Raw genomic sequence first — 21008 nt, forward strand, 5'->3', positions numbered from 1 at the left:
TCAGTGGAGATGGTCAATGGAGAGGGTCAGTGGAGGGGGTCAATGGAGATGGTTAGTGGAGATAGTTAGTGGAGATGGTCAGTGGGGAGGGTCAGTGGAGAGGGTCAGTGGAGGGGGTCAATGGAGATGGTTAGTGGAGGGGGTCAGTGGAGATGGTTAGTGGAGGGGGTCAGTGGAGGGGGTCAGTGGAGGGGGTCAGTGGAGATGGTCAGTGGAGGGGGTCAGTGGAGGGGGTCAGTGGAGGGGGTCAGTGGAGATGGTTAGTGGAGGGGGTCAGTGGAGGGGGTCAGTGGAGGGGGTCAGTGGAGATGGTCATTGGAGGGGGTCAGTGGAGGGGGTCAGTGGAGGGGGTCAGTGGAGGGGGTCAGTGGAGATGGTTAGTGGAGGGGGTCAGTGGAGGGGGTCAGTGGAGGGGGTCAGTGGAGATGGTCATTGGAGGGGGTCAGTGGAGGGGGTCAGTGGAGGGGGTCAGTGGAGATGGTCAGTGGGGAGGGTCATTGGAGGGGGTCAGTGGAGGAGGTCAGTGGAGTGGGTCAGTGGAGGGGGTCATTGGAGAGAGTGGCCGTAGACGTTTCACTGTCAAGACCGTGGCACTTACGGTTGGATAGAACTGGCAGCTGAATGCGTTATGGAAGCAGTCCCTGCATTGGAATATTTGGCCAACGCCACGTGAAGACGCCTGCATTTTAATCGTCTGGGATGAAACGGATGTAGGAAGTGATACCGATTCTAACTATAACTATAAACTTACCTTGTTATTTTACCAGGTAAGGCCCACTAAGCTAAATATATATTTTTCAGAATCGAGAAATTATAGCTCAACTTAGTGGCTTATCGTGTGGAAATTTAGAGCAGCCAAATACTCTAAACGCACGTTTCTAAACGTGGAGAAGGAACCCGGAGGACCCGGAAAAAAAATCCACGCGACCACGGGGAGAGAGACACCGCAAACTCCAAATATAGAGCAGACGTCAGAGTCAGTATCGAACCCACGACCTCCTGTATACCAGGCGAGGTAGTTAACATCTCCTAGCCATTGCGGCGCCCCATCGCACACGCGCAGCAGCAGCAAACATCGGCCCCTACTGGCAGACTGATGCCCCAGGTCACCCTTACAAATGAGACGACTCTGGTCTCGAGAGGAGTCGGCGACAGTGGGGTTGAAGGACGTGCACATATTGATCCTGGGCGTGAGTGGGAAGACTTTACAAGGAGTTACGATATCTTTGTATCTATCCGACCGTGAAACTTTCCAACGTTTTGAGTGAAACATCTCGCCACCGCGGCGCCGCCTCACGAGTCCGCACGCATGGGTTCACGATCCCACCACATGCTCGTACCCACCGTCTCTAAATAACACGCGGGCAAACGTGCACACGTATACATATATATGTATTTATTTGTGATTAAATGCAATAACATAATTGTGCCATTACAGTATACAAGAATATAGATAATTTTATATGTATGTATCAAAGAGAATGTTTCGGATAAGTATATTCCATGTGGCTTGAGTGTATCGCTCGTATTAAAGTCGATAGCGGCGGCTCCGTGCGAGGCCGACTCGGTCACGGATAAAGCAGCGAGCTCCGGGTGGCAGCCGCCACGCGGGCGGGCGAGGCTGGACGAGTCGCCGCGCTCCGTAGCAGCCGGTGGAGAGTCATAAGCGCGACCCGCCAGTGCGAATCGGGACAAATCGCACGTACACACACACACACCGCAGAGAGCACAGGCACCCCGTGTACGAGGCGCCCGCCGGGTTACTGAGTCCGTGGGCCAGAGCAGCAATCGGTACGCGCACGGGGGTTAGGTTTAAAGTTCCAAATGGCAAGCCAGAGGTATCCCTAACTCCTGCTGATCACACTATTCCCCGTGCTTCCTCCCTTACCACGCGTGTGGGCACGCCACGTACGCCCAGTGGCCGTTACCACCCCTTGGGCCCTAAAGCCCATCGTAATTTGGCTGCTGCATTGGTTTGTTTTTATCAGAGCGGCTGCGTTTCTCGCTGCAGCGCCGGGGAGGATATGTGTTGCTGTGCGCGGTCATTCGCTGGGTTCACAAAGCGTGCGGGACGGATGGCCCTAGGGCGTTCGTGTGCAGGTCACAAGCAATCGGTTAGGGTCGTTCACGTCTTCGGTGGCCGAGTGGGCTGGGAGGTCAGAGCACTGAGCGAGATCCTGGACTCGAATCCAAGTAGTCAGTCGCCCGTGCTTAAACTGGGTGCATGAGAGGTTTGATGGTCTCAGCTCTGCGGCCAATAACTGCACGTAAAATAATCCCATTACGTTACAATTTGGTTCTGCCGATACATTTTGTCTGCATTCTAGCTCATGTAATTGAACACCTTTGGGTTTAATGTGATGCGACGAACATTAACCTCAGTGGCAAGCCGGGTGGAAAAGTGGACCGGAGGTCACCTCAAGGGAACTCAGAGGTAGCTCCGTGGGGGCCGCTTGCATGCGCCATCCTCTACCACGTAGGGCTGCCCTGCTTCGCGTCATGCGGCACTGATGGCACCATAATTGAGATCAAGTTGGGGACAAATAAGAAACAACAGAATGTGCGATTATTTTTCTTGCTCTTGATATGGACATTTCTTATTCAAATTAGGTAGAATATTTTTTTAAATCAATTTCCAAACTTGAATTTGTACTCTAATAAACACTAATAAACACTTATTCCAATAACCTACCCCCCCACCCCCCGAAAAAAAACAGATTATGAACCCAGTGAATGTTGCCCTCCTCTGGCAAAACGGGCCACCAGAGAATACTGCGACGTCACGTGGTCGTGTAGCAGCAACGATAGCGACGAGAGCCATGGCAGTAGCAATAAATTAACATAAATAGATGCGGAGGCTGTGTCTGGAGCGCGTTGCTCGCAGATTTCGTACAAAACGCGAGGGAGCCGCGTGCGGGGCATGACACCCCGCTGGCTCGGGACCGTCCATCGCGCGCGCTCCCCACCGCGTCGCGACCGCTCCTGGGCCCTGTCTGCGCGTCAACTCGAACGCCGAGAGCACGTCGGCTATACCTGAGTTTGTGTGGCGGAGGCGCTGGGACCACCACGGAACGTGAACACGCGAACAATCGTGAATTCTATGGCCCCTGGGTTTCACGGTCGAATCCCCCCAAGCCCCCAAGGCACCCCCCCCCGTGCAAAATAAACGGGGAGATCTTCATCCGCTCTGGTTAATCCACTCACCGTGCTGGTTGAGCGGTTTAACTTCGGCTCCGCGCCAATCCTTCGTGGTGTTTTTTATTGACACACAACACCTTGACCATGGTATCGAACTTCGGCCTCGCTCTTGCTGTCGTTTACAAACAAGAGTTGTCTTTCACGGCTGTTTCTTTTTTTGTATCTCAAATGTTCCCACGACGTTGGCTCTGCTACGGTATTTGATCCGGAGGGGGATCTCCTGATGGAAGGTGTACCATGGGTGCAGCGGGGGGAGGGGGTGGGGGTTGACCGGGCGAAACGCTGGAGATTGGATTGGGGGTATGGTCATGGTAAGGGCATTGGGCAGTTGCCGGGTTAGGGTCACGAGTAAGGCGAGTGTCTGGTGAGATCGTGTGAGTCGAGTTAGGGTCGTGAGTAAGGCGAGTGTCTGGTGAGGTCGTGTGAGTCGGGTTAGGGTCACGAGTAAGGCGAGAGTCTGGTGAGATCGTGTGAGTCGAGTTGGGGTCGTGAGTAAGGTGAGTGTCTGGTGAGATCGTGTGTGTCGAGTTGGGGCCACGAGTAAGGCGAGTGTCTGGTGAGATCGTGTGAGTCGAGTTGGGGTCGTGAGTAAGGCGAGAGTCTGGTGAGATCGTGTGTGTCGAGTTGGGGTCACGAGTAAGGCGAGTGTCTGGTGAGATCGTGTGAGTCGAGTTGGGGTCGTGAGTAAGGCGAGTGTCTGGTGAGTTCGTGTGAGTCGAGTTGGGGCCATGAGTAAGGCGAGAGTCTGGTGAGATCGTGTGAGTCGAGTTAGGGTCGTGAGTAAGGTGAGTGTCTGGTGAGATCGTGTGTGTCGAGTTGGGGCCACGAGTAAGGCGAGTGTCTGGTGAGATCGTGTGTGTCGAGTTGGGGTCGTGAGTAAGGCGAGTGTCTGGTGAGATCGTGTGAGTCGAGTTGGGGTCACGAGTAAGGCGAGTGTCTGGTGATATCGAGTGAGTCGAGTTGGGGCCGTGAGTAAGGCGAGTGTCTGGTGATATCGTGTGAGTCGAGTTGGGGCCGTGAGTAAGGCGAGTGTCTGGTGATATCGTGTGAGTCGAGTTGGGGTCATGAGTAAGGCGAGTGTCTGGTGAGATCGTGTGAGTCGAGTTGGGGCCATGAGTAAGGCGATTTGGGTCCGGCCTGCGAGCAGGAGCTGTGTGGGGTGGACGGCGGCCCGCGTGTGCCGTCTCTGCACGGTTCTCCGTGGCCAATGCATTGCAAGAGAGACGACAGCTGTGTTACTTTCGAGTGACTCTCGAGTGCCGGTTCACATCGTTAGGCTTCAAGTGAACTAGGCCGACCTGTCCAAGCTAAATTAATCTTATTCATGACCACCAGTTCGGTTGTTGTTGTGGTGGTTGTTGTGCTTGTTGTTGTTGTTGACCGTAACAAAATCCCCGCTCGTGCCGCTCCGCTCGGACCTCACCCCACGCAGTCGCTCTCCGTCGACTCCTCCTCTCTCTCTCTCTTTTTATGTTCCGCACTGGCGAGGCGGCAGGGGAGGGGGGGCAGGGCGGTCATATCTCTGGCTGCTCCCCCCTCTCTGCTGCGCGCGGTGGTTTCCCATCCGAGCAGCATGCAGGCTCAGCCCTGCTTAGCTTCCGGGATGTGATGAGAACGGGCGCGTGTCGGGAGGGGTCAATTGTCTATTGCCTTCCCTACCCCCCACCGCCTTCAGTGGGGCCACATCCACGAGTTGGAACGACTGCGAGCGCCTCCCTGGCCGCGGAGCCAGCGGACGCGCAGAAGCGATGACGGTGGGGAGGCTCTAGGGGGCGCTGTTGTACAGAAGCGCGCGGTCGGTGGCGCGCCTGCCTCTGATTTAAATGAAATCACGCGCAAGAGATATCGGCCTGGAGAGCCTTCCTCGTGTAAGACGAACACGCTTGTTGTGAGCGCACGAGGAGCTGTCGCCTAGGTCGACTCAGCCACAGGGTACTCACTCTGTGGCTGAGTCGACCGAGGTAGGGGTGGCCCACGACTACTTCGGGTAGATACCATTGGCGAGTGACCCAACTCGAAGTGGAGAATCGACCGTTCGGCCTGCGAGACGACCCCCTCCCTGTTGCTGGCGTCATCACTTGATCGGGTCATGACTGCGTGCGTGCGTGTGTGGATAATGTTGGTGATGATGATGATGACGGTGGTGTGCTTCGGTATGTGGCCCGAAACGCGTGGTTGAGGTTGAACGTCTCTTTTCGTCCACATTTGAACGTAAAGTCTGCACGAGATTCCATTACCATCAACGAAAACAAACCGCCAGCGAGGCCCATACGTTTCAAAGTGTGAATGAGGCCCGGGGAAGTGAGCTACACACACAAAAACAAACAAACACAGGCAACACACCGCTCCTTGGTGTCGAACTTTGACCACGCCGGGAACCCCGTGGAGGGACACGCCGTGAGTGTAGCCCGGTGCGTAGCGCGCGCCTGCGGGAACGCCGAGTTTTGGGAAGGGGAAAATATCTCCGCGGATTTTAGATTATTTTTTTTTGTTCGGCCGCGTTTTCCCGTCAAATATCGGCGGCGGAAACAAAAAAAAATAATTCTCAGTTTCCCTCCCCCCCACCCCCCACACGTGAGGAGGGAGGGGGGGGGGCTCGCATCGCTCGCTCCCGTCACGCCGAGGTAGAGTTGGTGTCGAGGTCGCGCGAAGTGGCGACCGCGATAAACAGTGGGTCAATGATTCCGTGTCCCAGTGTCACGATGCGTCGCCGCATCGCGGTACACGGTACTTCCTTTGTTTCTTCCCCTACTTCCATAGAGAGAGAGAGAGATAGCAGCTTTTTTTTTGTAAATCTACAGTCTACGATACTCTATAGCAGCATCACGTAAGTGTGGCGTACGCTCTTACATAGCGTACGATTTCAAAATCCCAAACATCTGCATCGCCAAAAGCTGGTGATGTATTTGCGTATATACTATATATAGTGTGCGTACGTGCTGTTATCGTAAGTTATCGTCCCCAATTATCGTAATCGTGTCAAGTTACGTTTCAGTGGCTACTTAATACCGATGGGATATGATTGCCGGGCTCACATTTGTCTTCTCACCTCTGACTGGTGGGCTAAGATAATTTTCTGATATTTTTTTTGCGTTCAGATTACGAATTAAGTATTGGGCTTTCATTTTAATCGGTGCTCTCAACATCTCTTTGGGGACCCATCACTCGCCAAACCCAACTCTTGGCTCGAGGTGACCGCGCGTGGTTCACTGATCGGGCCACGTGGGGGCCCCGCTGTGAGAAGTTGTGTTCCCGTCGCCATGAAATCGAGCGTGGGGGGGGGGGGGCATGCGCGATCTGGAGGATTGCACTGCTTGTTCACACGCCGATGAATCCGTCTCCTCGATCGGGTTTGTTTGGCACATCCCAGGGCTTCCAAAATCCTCCCCCTACCACCCTATCCTCACTGCCCAAAGCACAGTGCGTGCATGTCGCCACGTTGACCAATCATCAGGCGCGTGTAGCGTGCACGTGCGTCGGTATTCGGTACGCACGGAAAACCACACTGCGGTGGGGTAGCGAGGACTTAGTTCAGAATTTGGGAAACCCTGGCATAGATCCTGGTTGAATGGACCGATAAACGTGGGGTGGGGGGGGGGCGTGGGAGGTGATGGGCGGGGTGGGGGGGACTTCTCTACTGGGAGCTTTTGCCAGATTTTGGATGATGGGCGCCTGACGCTCCTCGGCGTCCTCCGTCTTTACCTCCCTCCTTACCCACCTCCCTTCCACCATCCCTGCTTCCCTCTTTCCCCCCCTCCTTGCCCCCCTCCCTGCCCCCCTCGCTCGCCTCTCCCGGAGCAGGCTTGCCCGGGTGTTGTCGTCGCGGGGCGCTGCCCCCCAGCATCTGCGCCAGGGCGGAGGCGTGCGCCTTGCCGAGTCGCGCCGAGAGGGCGCGGCGCACGGCGGCCGAGGTGGCGTTGTCGCACGAGAACAGCGCCCGGAGCAGCTCCAGGTAGGGGCTGCGAGGGGTGGGGGAAGAGGGCCAAGCATCACCGCGTGCACCCACCACTCACAACCACACCGTGCACCCCACCACTCACAACCACACCGTGCATCCCACCACTCACAACCACACCGTGCATCCCACCACTCACAACCACACCGTGCATCCCACCACTCACAACCACACCGTGCATCCCACCACTCACAACCACACCGTGCATCCCACCACTCACAACCACACCGTGCATCCCACCACTCACAACCACACCGTGCACCCCACCACTCACAACCACACCGTGCACCCCACCACTCACAACCACACCGTGCATCCCACCACTCACAACCACACCGTGCATCCCACCACTCACAACCACACCGTGCATCCCACCACTCACAACCACACCGTGCATCCCACCACTCACAACCACACCGTGCATCCCTCCACTCATAATCACACCGTGCATCCCACCACTCATAATCACACCGTGCACCCGACCACTCACAACCACACCGTGCATCCCACCACTCACAACCACACCGTGCATCCCACCACTCACAACCACACCGTGCATCCCACCACTCACAACCACACCGTGCATCCCACCACTCATAACCACACCGTGCATTCCACCACTCACAACCACACCGTGCATCCCACCACTCATTATCACACCGTGCATCCCACCACTCACAACCACACCGTGCATCCCACCACTCACAACCACACCGTGCATCCCACCACTCACAACCACACCGTGCATCCCACCACTCATAACCACACCGTGCATCCCTACCACTCATAATCACACCGTGCACCCCACCACTCACAATCACACCGTGCATCCCACCACTCATAATCACACCGTGCATCCCACCACTCATAATCACACCGTGCACCCAACCACTCACAACCACACCGTGCATCCCACCACTCACAACCACACCGTGCATCCCACCACTCACAACCACACCGTGCATCCCACCACTCACAACCACACCGCGCATCCCACCACTCATAACCACACCGTGCATCCCACCACTCATAATCACACCGTGCACCCCACCACTCACAATCACACCGTGCATCCCACCACTCATAATCACACCGTGCATCCCACCACTCATAATCACACCGTGCACCCAACCACTCACAACCACACCGTGCATCCCACCACTCACAACCACACCGTGCATCCCACCACTCACAACCACACCGTGCATCCCACCACTCACAACCACACCGTGCATCCCACCACTCACAACCACACCGTGCACCCCACCACTCACAACCACACCGTGCATCCCACCACTCATAATCACACCCCCCGCGCCCCACGGCCTTCATGCTCTGGGTTAATTTACCCGCTTCATTGACTCCCTTACCAACAGAACCCTTTGGTGGCTTTTGACTCCCTCACAATCTATGGACCGCGGCGTGGCGTTCAAACATTGCACGGATGTATTCGCTCATGTCTACACGAATATAAACACTGGTTAATCGGCCATTAACATCGCAATAAATAAAGTACGGCAGAGGTCTGGAGGGTGATATGTGGCGCCGACCCACTCACTGCCTGGCTACCTTCCCGATTGTCTGTGATCACTCTGATTCGTTCTCTCTCTCTCTCTGTGTATGTGTCGCTTCGAGAGAGCGATTGCCAACATTGCAATTGTATATTCACGATCCAACCACAAGCAGAAGATAAAAGACAGTTCCACTGCCCGCGACTGCGGAGCGGAGCGAGCAATGGGCAGGCACGGGTCACCTGCTGACCGCCCGCCAGGGTACCGCCAGAGGCATCCGCCCAGCAGCTCACAGCCAGCGCCGTCGCACGGCTACAAGAACCTGCCCATCGACGTGTCGCCTGCGTCGCTCTTCCACAAATCGTTGGCATCGCTCAGCAACGTGCCGACACGGAGGAAGAGAAGAAGACGTGCAGCGTGTTCTGCCTCCCCCCCCCCCCCCCATCTCTACTCCCTTGACACCCCCCCCCCAGGCTCCTCTCCCCAGGGTCCACTTACCCCTTGGGGAGCGCGGTGGGGGGCGGCACGGACAGGGCCATGGCCTCGGCGTTGGGCTTCGCGGCGGCGCACAGCTCGTGTCTGTGGTAGCACTCCCGTTGCAGCTGCAGGGCCAGGTCGCTCAGCGCCGAGCACTTGCGCTGGTTGCAGTTGAAGCGGCCGCGCAGCCCTTGAGCCATGCACTTCAGAGCCTCCTTGATGAAAGACTTCCCCTGCGTTGACGGAGGGGTGGGGCGTGGTGGGGTGGCGAGGGGTTGAGACGAGCACTCAGGCAAGCGTTCATTTCATTGTTCAAAATATCAATCGGTATCCGAATGTTTATTCATGCTGCAGGAGAAATCCGATGAGCTTTGAAGGTCTATTTCACAGACGTCCAGTCGCAGCGGGTCAGAAAGCCACAACAACAAACAATACAAAAAAACGTTTGGAAGGTAAACAAATCACTAAAAATAAAAACGTTAATAAAATAAAGTACATAAGTCCAAATTGCAAAGGTCTATCAATTTCTTCCGGTTTTTCAACAATAAATGCTAGCTTGGACAAGGCAGCAAAACAACAACAACAACAGTTCCAGACCACAGCGAGACAACAACACACAGTCAGTCCCTCAATAACATTACACGTAGTGGCATACATACACGTAAAGGGATACAAGTATGTGTGTTGAACTTCTTTCGCACCGAACGTAGCCAACCGTGCTAACCGGCGGTGTGTAAAAGGCGACGTTTTTGGCGCATGGCGCTTCTTCGTCAAACAATATTATCAGTTGATCAACTATTCAAGAGCATCATCAGCTATGGTCAATCCACTGCTGGACGAATTCCTCCCCAAGCAGCCACCACCCAGCACCGGACGGTACACGATGCATTTGAGTGAATGAGTTGAAATTGCTAACCTCCCCCTCCCCCCGCCCCTCCACGCCTATTGCCGATCCAGGAATCACGAATGAAACGAGCGACGTCGGGAATGAGTCGAGGCACATATATCACACCCCACCCACCCCGCGCCTATCCCCGAGACGGGCTGCGGGGTGGCGATGGATGCGCATAGAGCTGCTGCTGCTGCCAACTCGCGCTATGAGAGCGGCTGGGTTCGGGTTTCACTCGGGAAATAGTTTTGCGAGATACAAAAAAAAAACCTCTAAACATCCCAACACACACGCTCACACACACACCTCTTTGGGCATCGCGGCAACGATTACGGCTCTATCACTGCAGAATGGTGGCCTCCACGATCGTCGTATTGGTCCACGGGGGTCGTATTGATCCATGAGCGTCTTATCGATTCATCATCGGTTAGTCGATGTGACCTAAGTCGCGCTGGCAAAGGAGTCGCGCGATCCCGACCGCTGCGTCACGGTCCGGATTAGAGAGACTCGCATGCGGGAGGCAGGAGGGCATTTCTGCAGCCCGGAGTGCAATGTATTTGGCTGTGAGTGTTATATGCTGGCTGTGATATGTGTTGGCTGTCTATACTATGTGTTGGCTGGGTGTTTTATGCTGATTCTGCTATGTGTTGACTGTGTGTGTATTTTATGCTGGCTGTGATATGTGTTGGCTGGGTGCGTTTCACGTTAGCCGGTTGTGCTATTTGGCTCCGTGCTCTGTGTTGACCGTGCCGTGCGGTCATAGGTGGGAGGAACGGGGGAGGCAGGGGGTGAGCGTGGGGGTGCGGGAAGGTCTGTTTCCGTGTTTTCCAAATCAGCGAAACGTTTCAGCAACCCACACCAGAGCGCAACACGCCTTGTTCGCGGGGGTGCCTGCGTGACCTGGAGCGGGCTGGAGTGGCGTCATTTTCCGCACGGGGGTCTTCAACATAAAGGGGTCAGCCGCGCCGTCCACATGGGGTCAAGAGCAGGGACTCCGCTCGCTCAAATTGCGTGGCTCCGAGGGCACCCGGGTTCAATCGCTCGGCAGCCCGCGTCGCGCGAGCTTCGCTACGGATCGAAACAACGACGCTCGCCAAGGTTGACCGCTGATGGGGGCCTACGTGGGCAGCCACGGGGAACGCCGTGGGATATTCTCGCTGGCCGCCAGAGCTGCAGCGATGAGCGGCGCAGTGAGTCGATGGGTGGACGATCGCGGAGGAGTGGCCGGGCGACTCGATGGGCGCACAGTCGATGGGTGACCGCGTAACTCGGTGGGTCCCTGTGAAGGGACGCGCTTAGTCCCCGTGCCTGCGGAGACTACCCAATGCTCGGGAGTGGCGGGGACTACGGATGAGGTTGGGGTGGGGGAGAGAGGGAGGTCGTGGGGGGGCCGCGCGGGGAGGGTGAGGTGTGGGGGGTAGTACCTGCACGTCGTACATGTCCGCGTGTCGCACCAGCTCGGCGCACAGCGCCTGTAGGCCGGGGCTGTCACACGTGGTGTTCTCCAGGCACGCGAAGGCGCCGCACCCCGCGTCCGCGGCCGCCACCAGACACTGGCCAACCTCCACTGCCGGGGGTCACGGGGTCACGACGTCGCGTGGACACGGCACAGCGAGAGGCAACATTAGCTGTGGGTAGAGCGATAACAGCGCAGGGACAAGGGGACCCCTCCCGTTGTGGGGGCATGTGGGGAGGTGGAGGGTGGTGTAACGGGAGGGGAGTGTTGTGATCCGACGCCTTTGGAGGCGAAGGTTGGTGGTTTGCGTCGACATTTGTGAAATGCGCAGAGCTGTTTGGGGCTGCGAAGTGGCCAGAAAATGAGAGTGCAGTACTGCAAGTCGGCTCGGGAACCGGCCTTGCGGAATCTTGTACGAAGTCCCATCCCAGGTAATGCCGGGTACGCCGTGCCCCTCTCGAATTCCTTAAACAAAGCCTCAAGACCCAGCGAGGATTTTTATAGATGAATGCACGTTACGTGACGATTACTCTTCCTCGGTAGAGGGGGGAGCGAGTGGATGGGGATTGGTGGGTTCCGCTCCCCCAACCCCGTTCTCCCCCCCCCCCACCCCCCGGCGGCGTTGTAGTGGTTCACATCTCACAGGGTAGGCGTCGTCTGTCAGTGCGGGCTGTAAGTGGCGCGTTGCGTGATGTAACTGATGATTGTTATGTATTCGGTCGTCCTGTAGAGGCTTGCAAGTTGTGATTATGTAATGGGTGATGTCCAGCCCTGGGCATTATCAGGGCTCAGAGCGCAGAACGGCCGCGTCGCGACACTGCCCGTGGTGACCGAATGAGGCTCACGACTCCCACACAGCACTCCCACACAGCACTCCCACACAGCACTCCCACACAGCACTCCCACACAGCACTCCCACACAGCACTCCCACACAGCACTCTCGCACAGCACTCCCACACAGCACTCCCACACAGCACTCCCACACAGCACTCCCACACAGCATTCCCACACAGCACTCCCACACAGCACTCCCACACAGCACTCCCACACAGCACTCCCACACAGCACTCTGGCACAGCACTCCCACACAGCACTCCCACACAGCACTCCCACACAGCACACTCGCACAGCACTCCCACACAGCACTCCCACACAGCACTCCCACACAGCACTCCCACACAGCACTCCCGCACAGCACTCCCACACAGCACTCCCACACAGCATTCCCACACAGCGTTCCCAATCAGCACTCTCGCACAGCATTCCCACACACACAGCACTCGCACATAATTCACGCACGCTAGCAACTCAGAATTCACAACCAAAGATGCCCAAAACGGAGGAGGGTGGTAAAAGGGGGTATTTTCGCCGAACCTCACACGAAAGAGGGCCTCATACCGAACCTGTGGATGGTGGAATAAGGGGACTCCACGTGGCATTCTGCCACGCAGCCTCCACGACCCTGTGGACGTCCCCGTTCACATCGCCCACACACAACGCCCGCACTCGTCTCTCACACTGGTTTCACGCGGCACTCTCAGTGAACACGTGGGTGCACGCGGCATTCACGCGGCCTTGCCCCGCGCAGCGCTTAGCGCTCGCCACTCGCGCAGCTAGCTCAGACGCAGCGCGCTGCAAAAAGAGACCGCGCCAACACCACGGGACACTCCCTGTCGTGCTAGAGGACGATCGTCCTCAAACCCCTCACACCGACGACGCGAGCTCGAGCCCAACTCGCTTCGTCGCGACATCGGTAGCGTGGCATCCCATCCCCGTGGGGCGCGCGGGTGGTGGTGGCACGGCCGCGCGGGTCCTCGCCGCTTCCTGCGCGCCGCTCGTCTCTCGCGTGCCTCTGTTGAGTTTTCTTTCCACCTCTCTGCCTCCCCAGCGGAGACCCCGGCCACGGCCCCCAGAAGCAGCCTCCCCCACCCACCGTCCCACTCACCGCCCCCACCACCAACCCACCCCCCCCCCCCCCCCCCTTATCACCACCCCGCGTCTTCGCTGAAAAGCTTCGCGCAGATAATTGGGGCTCCTCGCCATGGCAACGTCCAAACGTTTTTTTTGACAGAGAAATAACAAGGGCGAGGGAGCTACGTGCTGCGGGCGTCCCACGCTCTCTTTGTTTTGAATCGTGTTTTGCCTTGAGAGCCGCCTCGTCAACTCTAATTGAGCGATAAGACGAGCTCCCTACGCACCCCTCCCGCACCCACCCATCCCGGGACTACAGCTCTGTTGTAAAGTTCAGATAAACGCGAAAGTTGAATCGGAGGGCGCGCGATGTTGAGAACACGCCGGCCTTCCTGCTTAGCTAATTGACTAGATAAACGCGAAAGTTGAATCGGAGGGCGCGCGATGTTGAGAACACGCCGGCCTTCCTGCTTAGCTAATTGACCTCTGTCGTGCAGGCGTTTCTGAGATGGAGGTTATTTTTCCCTCCGCGTTTGCTTCTTGTTCCCTCCACCCCACCCCTGTCCTTCGTTTTGCGTGAGCCCGTTGTTGTTTGTTATGGGGGGGGGGGGTGTCTAGTTGGGGGGGGCGCGTGATAACCACAGGAAACAAAACTCATCGGCAGCTCCCCCCCCCCATCTCCTTCCCGACCCCCCCCCGCCGTGCCCCCCGTCCCACCCAAAGCACGCTGCTGCGTGTCTTGAGAGAACATTGTTTATGGAATAAGGAGGGTATTTGGGGGGGGGGGGAGCGGGGGGTTCTTAAAAAAACACAGAATTGGTTTTGGAAACCTCTTCCTGCGTTTCCCAAAAGCGACCGCGTATCCACGGCGAAAGGACAAAGCAAGTTAGCTCCTCGCTGCTGCGAGTTGGGTGCTACAGGTTGTAACTCGAACGTGCCCAGCCCCCTCAATGTTCTTTCAGTGTGGTGGGGGGGGGGGCACCAGCCGCACCGAGGGGTTCTGGGAGGCCGGAGGCAAAATGCCACGTGGGCTCCGTGGTGGGATCCTCTTTTTTGTGTGATGCCGAGGACAAATTACCTCTTTCGCTCCCTCCCTACCTCTTCCTCTAGACGACCCTGGAAATAACCGCGACATTGCTCAATCATCGCTGATGATTAGACCCAATTGATTAAACCAAGTGGAATCAAACCGGGTTTGTGAAATCAAAGTCCACGAGACTGTCTTGACAAGGGGAGCTTCAACCAGAGCTTATTAAAGTGGTGTTTATTAGACCGGCCCACGACTAAATCGCTCAGAAACATTGCTGGCGATTTAAATCCCGTGGCCCGGGCAGGTGCGGAGAGGCCTTCATCCAGCAGTGGAGTGACAACGGGCGATATGTGTGCGCGGTGAGTCCAGAGCCAATGGCACGAGAGTTGATGAGGCTTGGCTTCACGAGGCAAGGATTCACGACACTCGGATTGAATAGGTCAAGGGGTGAGGGTAAAGGGGCATCCCTGAAATTGCTCGCTCATGTCACTGATGAAGGGAGGGCCTCCACTGGCTAGAGGAGAGCTCCACAGGGTATTTGGTCTACTCTTTCATGCTGGGGGAGGCGTCTTGGCAGAGGGACGTTTGAATAGACCAGGTTTACATTAGAAGCGATATGCTCAATCCCGTATGTTGTCTCTGTATTTATACCATGGGCAACACGGCCTCCTGTGGGTTGTGATTGTCCGTGGCATTGGTTTTATGCAAACAAACTGTGAACCGGTTTCAACATTCAGCCCAGTCAGGCTTGCCTCAACCATCTGGCTGGTGGACAGCCAGATAGTTCATAGACAAAAACGCCCCGTGTCGGATACGAACTCGAGTGAGACGCAAACCCATGTAACACTTTAACATCTGTGAATAATGATACACCCCATCTCATCGGAATCGTGTATGCAGGCTGGGCGAACAACGCTTTTATTAATATAACGACACAATGGCCACACTTCCAGTTCTTGTGCGCTAGTGGTCTTGCTTAGGCTGAAGACTCTTGTACCTGCAATGCGGCACACCTCTGCGTGTTGTTACAGCCATATGATACGTATCACCACGTCACAATCAAATGCCCCCCCCCCCGCGACGCATTTCTCACAAGCGATTCGATTAAAATCCACCTGCTGTTCACCCTCCACCACCCCTCACTCGCGTCCCATGGCTCGTGGTTCAGAAAGCGCCGTGCTGTGGGGAAACGCGGCCTCGTGGTGGAGGGGAGAGCGTCAGGGAGATCGTGAGTTAGCGCGATGGGATGAAGAAGTGAGCGCAAGGAGAGGGAGAAGAGAGGAGGGAGGAGGAGGGGAAAGGAGAGGCGAAGAGAAGAAGAAGAGAGCGCGAGGAGAGCAAAGAGAGAGCGTGAAGAGGAGGAGTGTGAAGAGAGCGTGGAGAGTAAGTGGAGAGCATGGGGAGAGTTCAAAGTTGACATCAGAAACCAGGAGCGCGGCATCATCCATCCGCATGTCGAGATAATGCATTCGTGGAGCTTCTAGGCGTGAGCTGTGCGCTGTCTACGTCATGGTCACGCTGGGGCCGGTGAACGGATCGCTCGCTGCACCGTGCTCCGATCCCTCTGGCTGGTGGCCACCGATTTGGTTGCGTGCGGTCGGTGAGAGACGAATCGATCCAGGCAGGCAGAGAGCACGTGTCTGTCCGTGGGTAGCTTGCAGTGCCAAAGTTTCTCTTTAAGCGCGAGGTGGGTCCGACGGTGCGGAACGCCTTGGGCGCGTCTCTTGGGAGGCACCTAACGCATTTGTTGAGCCCCAGCGCTTTGCCAAGAGTCTGTGATATTTATAGGCGCGCATGTGGTGCTGCCAGTGTCGGCTTTAAAACTGAACTCGTCCTGATGGACTGACCTAGATATGATCAGCAGAATGCAGTCTCGGACGACGGATCGCGAGATGACCGCTGTAACGGATATCGGCCTGAGATCTGCTGGTCCCGTAATAGGCGCCAGTTTTTGGAATTGGAGTCACCAAGCGCACGCTGCCCCACGTGGTGATGCCACCACCGCCGCCGCTGCTGCTGCTGTACTTGACGAGTTCGCCTCGGACACCGCTCGAGTCCGCGTGAGGCGCATTCCTTACGAAGCCCCCCACGCGGGATCGAGTCGCCCGCTCCCGTCGCAGCGTTGGCTCAGTGGTGAGCGAGGCGAGTCGGTGAGGGGGGCGAGTCGGTGAGGGGGCGAGTCGGTGAGAGCGCCGAGTCGGTGAGGGAGGCGAGTCGGTGAGGGGGGTGAGTCGGTGAGGGGGGCGAGTCGGTGAGGGGGGTGAGTCGGTGAGGGGGGCGAGTCGGTGAAGAGAGCGAGTCGGTGAGAGAGACGAGTCGGTGAGGGGGGCGAGTCGGTGAGGGGGGTGAGTCGGTGAGGGGGGCGAGTCGGTGAGGGGGGCGAGTCGGTGAGGGGGGCGAGTCGGTGAGGGGGGTGAGTCGGTGAGGGGGGCGAGTCGGTGAGGGGGGCGAGTCGGTGAGGGGGGCGAGTCGGTGAGGGGGGCGAGTCGGTGAGGGAGCCTCGACACTGCCCACAGACTCGGCACTGTCCCTGTAAGTGAACCTCCTTCCGCCGCTCTCTTCAAGCCTCTCCTGATCTCCATCGCCCATTCCCTCCCTCTTCCCTCCCCTCGCCCCTCCACTCCTTCCCGTCCCTCCCCGACCCTTCCCTACATACCCTCTATCGCTGTCATTCATTCCTCAATCTTTGTACGCCAGTGTCAACTACTACATCATTGCATTCTGTCATCGTTGTGTGAGCTATGTTAAGCCCCTTGAGTGAATGCGCTCTCGATACATATACAATTAGATGAGATTAAAAAACACGTGGTTATCACCCTGCGATTCGTTATCCGTGGAACCACAATTGTCTGCGCGTTCCAACAGAAGGCCACGCATCGCCAGGGCACCTGCTTCGTGGGGGGACCTTGGTGAGCACATTGGCTGCGATGGTTGCGAGCGATGGTGAGCAGCTGCTCGCTTGATGCGGTGGCAAGGAGATGTTAACTACCTCGCCTGCTATTCAAGAGGTCGTGGGTTCGATCCCGACCCTGACGCCCGCTGTATATTTGGAGTTTGCGGTGTCTCTCTTCCCATGGTCGCGTGGATTTTTCTCTGGGTCATCCGCCCCCCCCTCCCGCCCCCCCAACATTTCGAAACACACGTTTAGAGTATTTGGCTGCTGTCAACTTCCACGCGATGAGCCACTTCGTTGAGCTACCATTTGTCGCCAGGTCGCTTCTGATAAAAAAAAAATAAAGAGCTACAGAGTTCAGGTGGGCCTTACCTGGTAAAAATTTAAACATGTTAATCGTTAAGTAGACTCGCGCTGCAAGGCCGATGTCTGTCTGCGCTGAGCCGCATGCCCACCCCGTGCCGCGTGTCGCCTCGTCCCTCCGGAGCAGCTGCTCCACGGATCCCGCGCTCACGGTGCGGCTGCGGCTCGGCTGTGTGTGGACGCATCGGCGACGTGCCGCGATGCGCAGAGTCAACCTCGATGGGGTTATTTTTTTCGTCAATTTGTAGAACGACTCGGCGCATCCTACTGCGATGGGATCGATGCTTTTATTGCGAGCGGTATCAGTATTGGCTGCAGTGGGTGGATAGGGGGAAGGTGGGAGGGGGTAATGCAATTCCTTGCTGAGACACCTCGCAGCCACACGCGGGCAGACAGCAGCCCCTGGGGGTGCCCCTTCTCCCACGTGCTGAGATGAGATGCGAAGTGTAGCGCTCTGAGACGCCCGGCGCATAGGAGGCGCAGCGATTCTATCAACCGCAATCGTCGCCACTCTCGTCGACGATGGTGATACTTTTAGACGCCGCGACCAGCAGCGGCAGCCGTCACCGCGAGCTGCACGGCGTCGGGCCAGACCCTGGCACAGGCCTCTGTCATGAGCTGCGGCTGCCGCGTCAGTCGCTGATTGTCCGCTGGGGGCGCTAGGCCCTCGCCATCCGTCGTGTCGCCGTGGTGAAGAGAGGGCGAGCTTCGAACGGACGTGGAGACGCGGTTGTGGCCGGGTCCGCGGGTTTAAGGGCATTACACTATCGCTGGGATTGTCACGCGCCTAGCGAGCAGTTGGTGAGGAGCGTTGTCAGTTAAGGGATGTGTTAGTCAGGAGTTAATGTTAACGAGTCCGTTCGGAGTGTTAGTGAGGGAGTGTTCGAGAACGAGTGTGAGAACTGGCCCCGGGTATCTTTAGAGGCGCGACCTGACCCCGTGACCCCGCACACAGCGCGTGATGCGCACGCGCATTCCGCGTCCCCCCATCCCTCCCCCTCCATCACCACCACACGCACGCGCGCCCCGTGATGGGCGTGCACGCGCTCCACTTAGCCCGTCATCATCATCACCACCACCACCATCACGAGCCATGCTATATCCACTGCTGGATGAAAGTATCCCCATGCCATCGCTGTTCGTCATCACAAGCCGTGTTACTCCCTCTGCCATTCCGCCACAAGTCTCGCCCATTGACCATTCACTGTCCCTTCCAGCGATGTTCAGAAGACCCACTGAGCCCACCCCGTCCCGAAAACCATCACTCCACCGAACTAACGTCACAAAATAACCCAAATGACACCCATTATCTTTAACCAGATAAACACGAAATTGAGGTTGTTTCTATCGCCACTCATCCCCTACCCTCACGTCGCCTACCGCCCCCCACCTCCCACGAGGTTCGTGACGATAAGACCCCCCCCCCTACACCTCCACACTCCCTCGCCCAGGGCGCGTGGCGCACGTGGGATCGTTCACTTAGGAGGGCACTGGCGAAGCGGAGGGTAAACTGCAGGAGACGAAGAATGACCTCGCCCCGGCGGCGTAAAACACCAACCCCACCACCGGCACCCGACGCCTCTCACATAGCAGAGTTTCTCACTTGCACGTGGCAGGTGCCCATCTCAGTTGGTTTAACTTAAGCCTCTAGCTTCCACACGCGTGGTCCCGCTATCCCCGGGGGGTTAGAGGAGCGCGCGGGGGTGGGGTGGGGGGAGCAGTGATTTTGACTGGTTCCCTGCCATACACTACAATGTAGAGAGCCACTCACCATAAGCCCCATTAGACTGGACGCTACAAATTCCTTTAGCGGGGGCCAATCCTTCCACAGGAACCACGTGCATGGGGGGGGAGGATTCTGAGTGAGCGAGTGTCACGGAATGGAATATCACCCGCAGCTCTTTGTGTGAATCCATCACTCGGTTCGCTCGTGTGGTTATGACAGCTCGGCTCGGTATTTGCATGTCCCACTGGCGGTGCGGGAATTCCCACGGCTAACCTGGGCTCTGTTTACATTCCGCACATACACACAATTGTACAGATGGGAAGGTGATGCGATACCTCCACGGTGACTTGAGCAAGCGTCTCCTGTATCCCATGTACGTTCCTAAGCCCCCGTTAATATTTTCAGCGAGTCTACAGCCAGTAGTCCGTTAGGTTGTGTTTGGCTATGCCCGGATGTAATAATGTCCGCCCCTCCGATTTCCCGACGACACGTGCTTTTTTTTTACGAATACAAACAAAAAAACCTCCTCTGCCAATTGCTCGGACACTCAACACACAGCCCACTAACACCACTGCCCAGCTCTGCGTAGTTCTGGGGCGAGATTGGCGACCACATGATTAAAAAAAACACACACACACATTTTTTGTAAATTCTATACGTTATGTATGAATGAAGAAAACACGTAACGTGACGACGCCTGCCAGCGAGATGAGCGCGCGTGCTTTAGAACGCGCGCGTGCGTGGGAGTGAGCGCGGCTTCCCAGCTCGTTAAACACCGCAGTTGCGGACTTCAAGAGTTTAAACGCAAACGGAGGTCGGCGCCGAACGCGTGAACGCGGGGCGCGCCTCCGCCGCGGCACCTGTCGGCGTTCTCGCGATCAACCATCGCCCTCGACTCGTGGCTCCGAGAATCGTGACATCGCTGCTGTCTCACACTCACACGCGAGTGCGGGTTCCCGAGGGATACAAGTGGTGGCTGAATGTCGACATGAGCGGCGGCTGGGGGGGGGGGGGTGGTGGTGGCAAGAGTCTATGAAGCTCGATGTGTGGGGATGGACGAGTGAGCGTGCGTCGCGTCGAATGATTGTTTGTTGAGCGTGGATCGAGTGCGGTGCGAGCGGGGTGGGGTTGGGGTTACCTGCGCCCTGCATGGAGAGACGCGTCTTGGGGAGGCTGCCCGCACCGCCGTCTTTCTCTGCCGCTCCGTCCGTCGGGTGCGCGGTGACCGGCGAAGGCGCCGTGGCGTGCAGACAGGCGACGAGCAGCAGCAAGAGCCGGGCACGGGATGCAAACCCCATGGTTGCTTTTCTCCGCTCGGAAGGCGTCCCGCGACGTGAGAGTCTCGCACTGCGCGCTCAACACTCGCGGCCGCCACTCAAAAGCTCAAACGCCTCGGAACGAAAAGGACTGCGGCGAGCAGGTGGGCCCCGCTTTTATACCGCGGCTCCCGGGGTGGTGAGCCCCCGACCATGGCCAAGTTTGACCACTCAGAGTGAAGAGAGAGCGGGGCGACGGCCCGCCCCTCCGCGACACCCCCCCCTCCACATCCCCATCTCGGTCCACTTCCACCACCCCCCCCACCACCACCACACCGCCTC

General features: G+C 57.2%; 1 protein-coding gene across 1 annotated transcript; it reads right to left on the reverse strand.

Moving 5' to 3' along the window:
* Positions 1-1373: 1373 nt before the first annotated feature.
* LOC116940710 (stanniocalcin) lies at positions 1374-20904 on the reverse strand. The gene is made up of 4 exons (XM_032950872.2): positions 20549-20904; positions 11455-11597; positions 9163-9374; positions 1374-7157 (listed from the first exon to the last, which is right to left on the reverse strand). Exons 1-4 carry the CDS (start codon positions 20706-20708, stop codon positions 6833-6835), a joined length of 840 nt encoding a protein of 279 aa, XP_032806763.2. The 5' UTR covers positions 20709-20904; the 3' UTR covers positions 1374-6832.
* Positions 20905-21008: the final 104 nt, after the last annotated feature.

Source organism: Petromyzon marinus, chromosome 9 (assembly GCF_048934315.1).
Source record: "Petromyzon marinus isolate PM22_M1 ecotype Great Lakes invasive population chromosome 9, UKy_Petmar_22M1.pri1.0, whole genome shotgun sequence".
Classification (NCBI taxonomy): Eukaryota; Metazoa; Chordata; class Hyperoartia; order Petromyzontiformes; family Petromyzontidae; genus Petromyzon; species Petromyzon marinus.

Coding starts and splice junctions, on each gene's coding strand:
- LOC116940710 (XM_032950872.2), bottom strand. CDS start 20,708: ATGGGGTTTGCATCCCGTGCCCGGCTCTTGCTGCTGCTCGTCGCCTGT. Junction 11,598..20,548: donor TCTCTCCATGCAGGGCGCAG/GTAACCCCAACC, acceptor GACCCCCGGCAG/TGGAGGTTGGCCAGTGTCTG. Junction 9,375..11,454: donor CGGACATGTACGACGTGCAG/GTACTACCCCCC, acceptor CCGTCAACGCAG/GGGAAGTCTTTCATCAAGGA.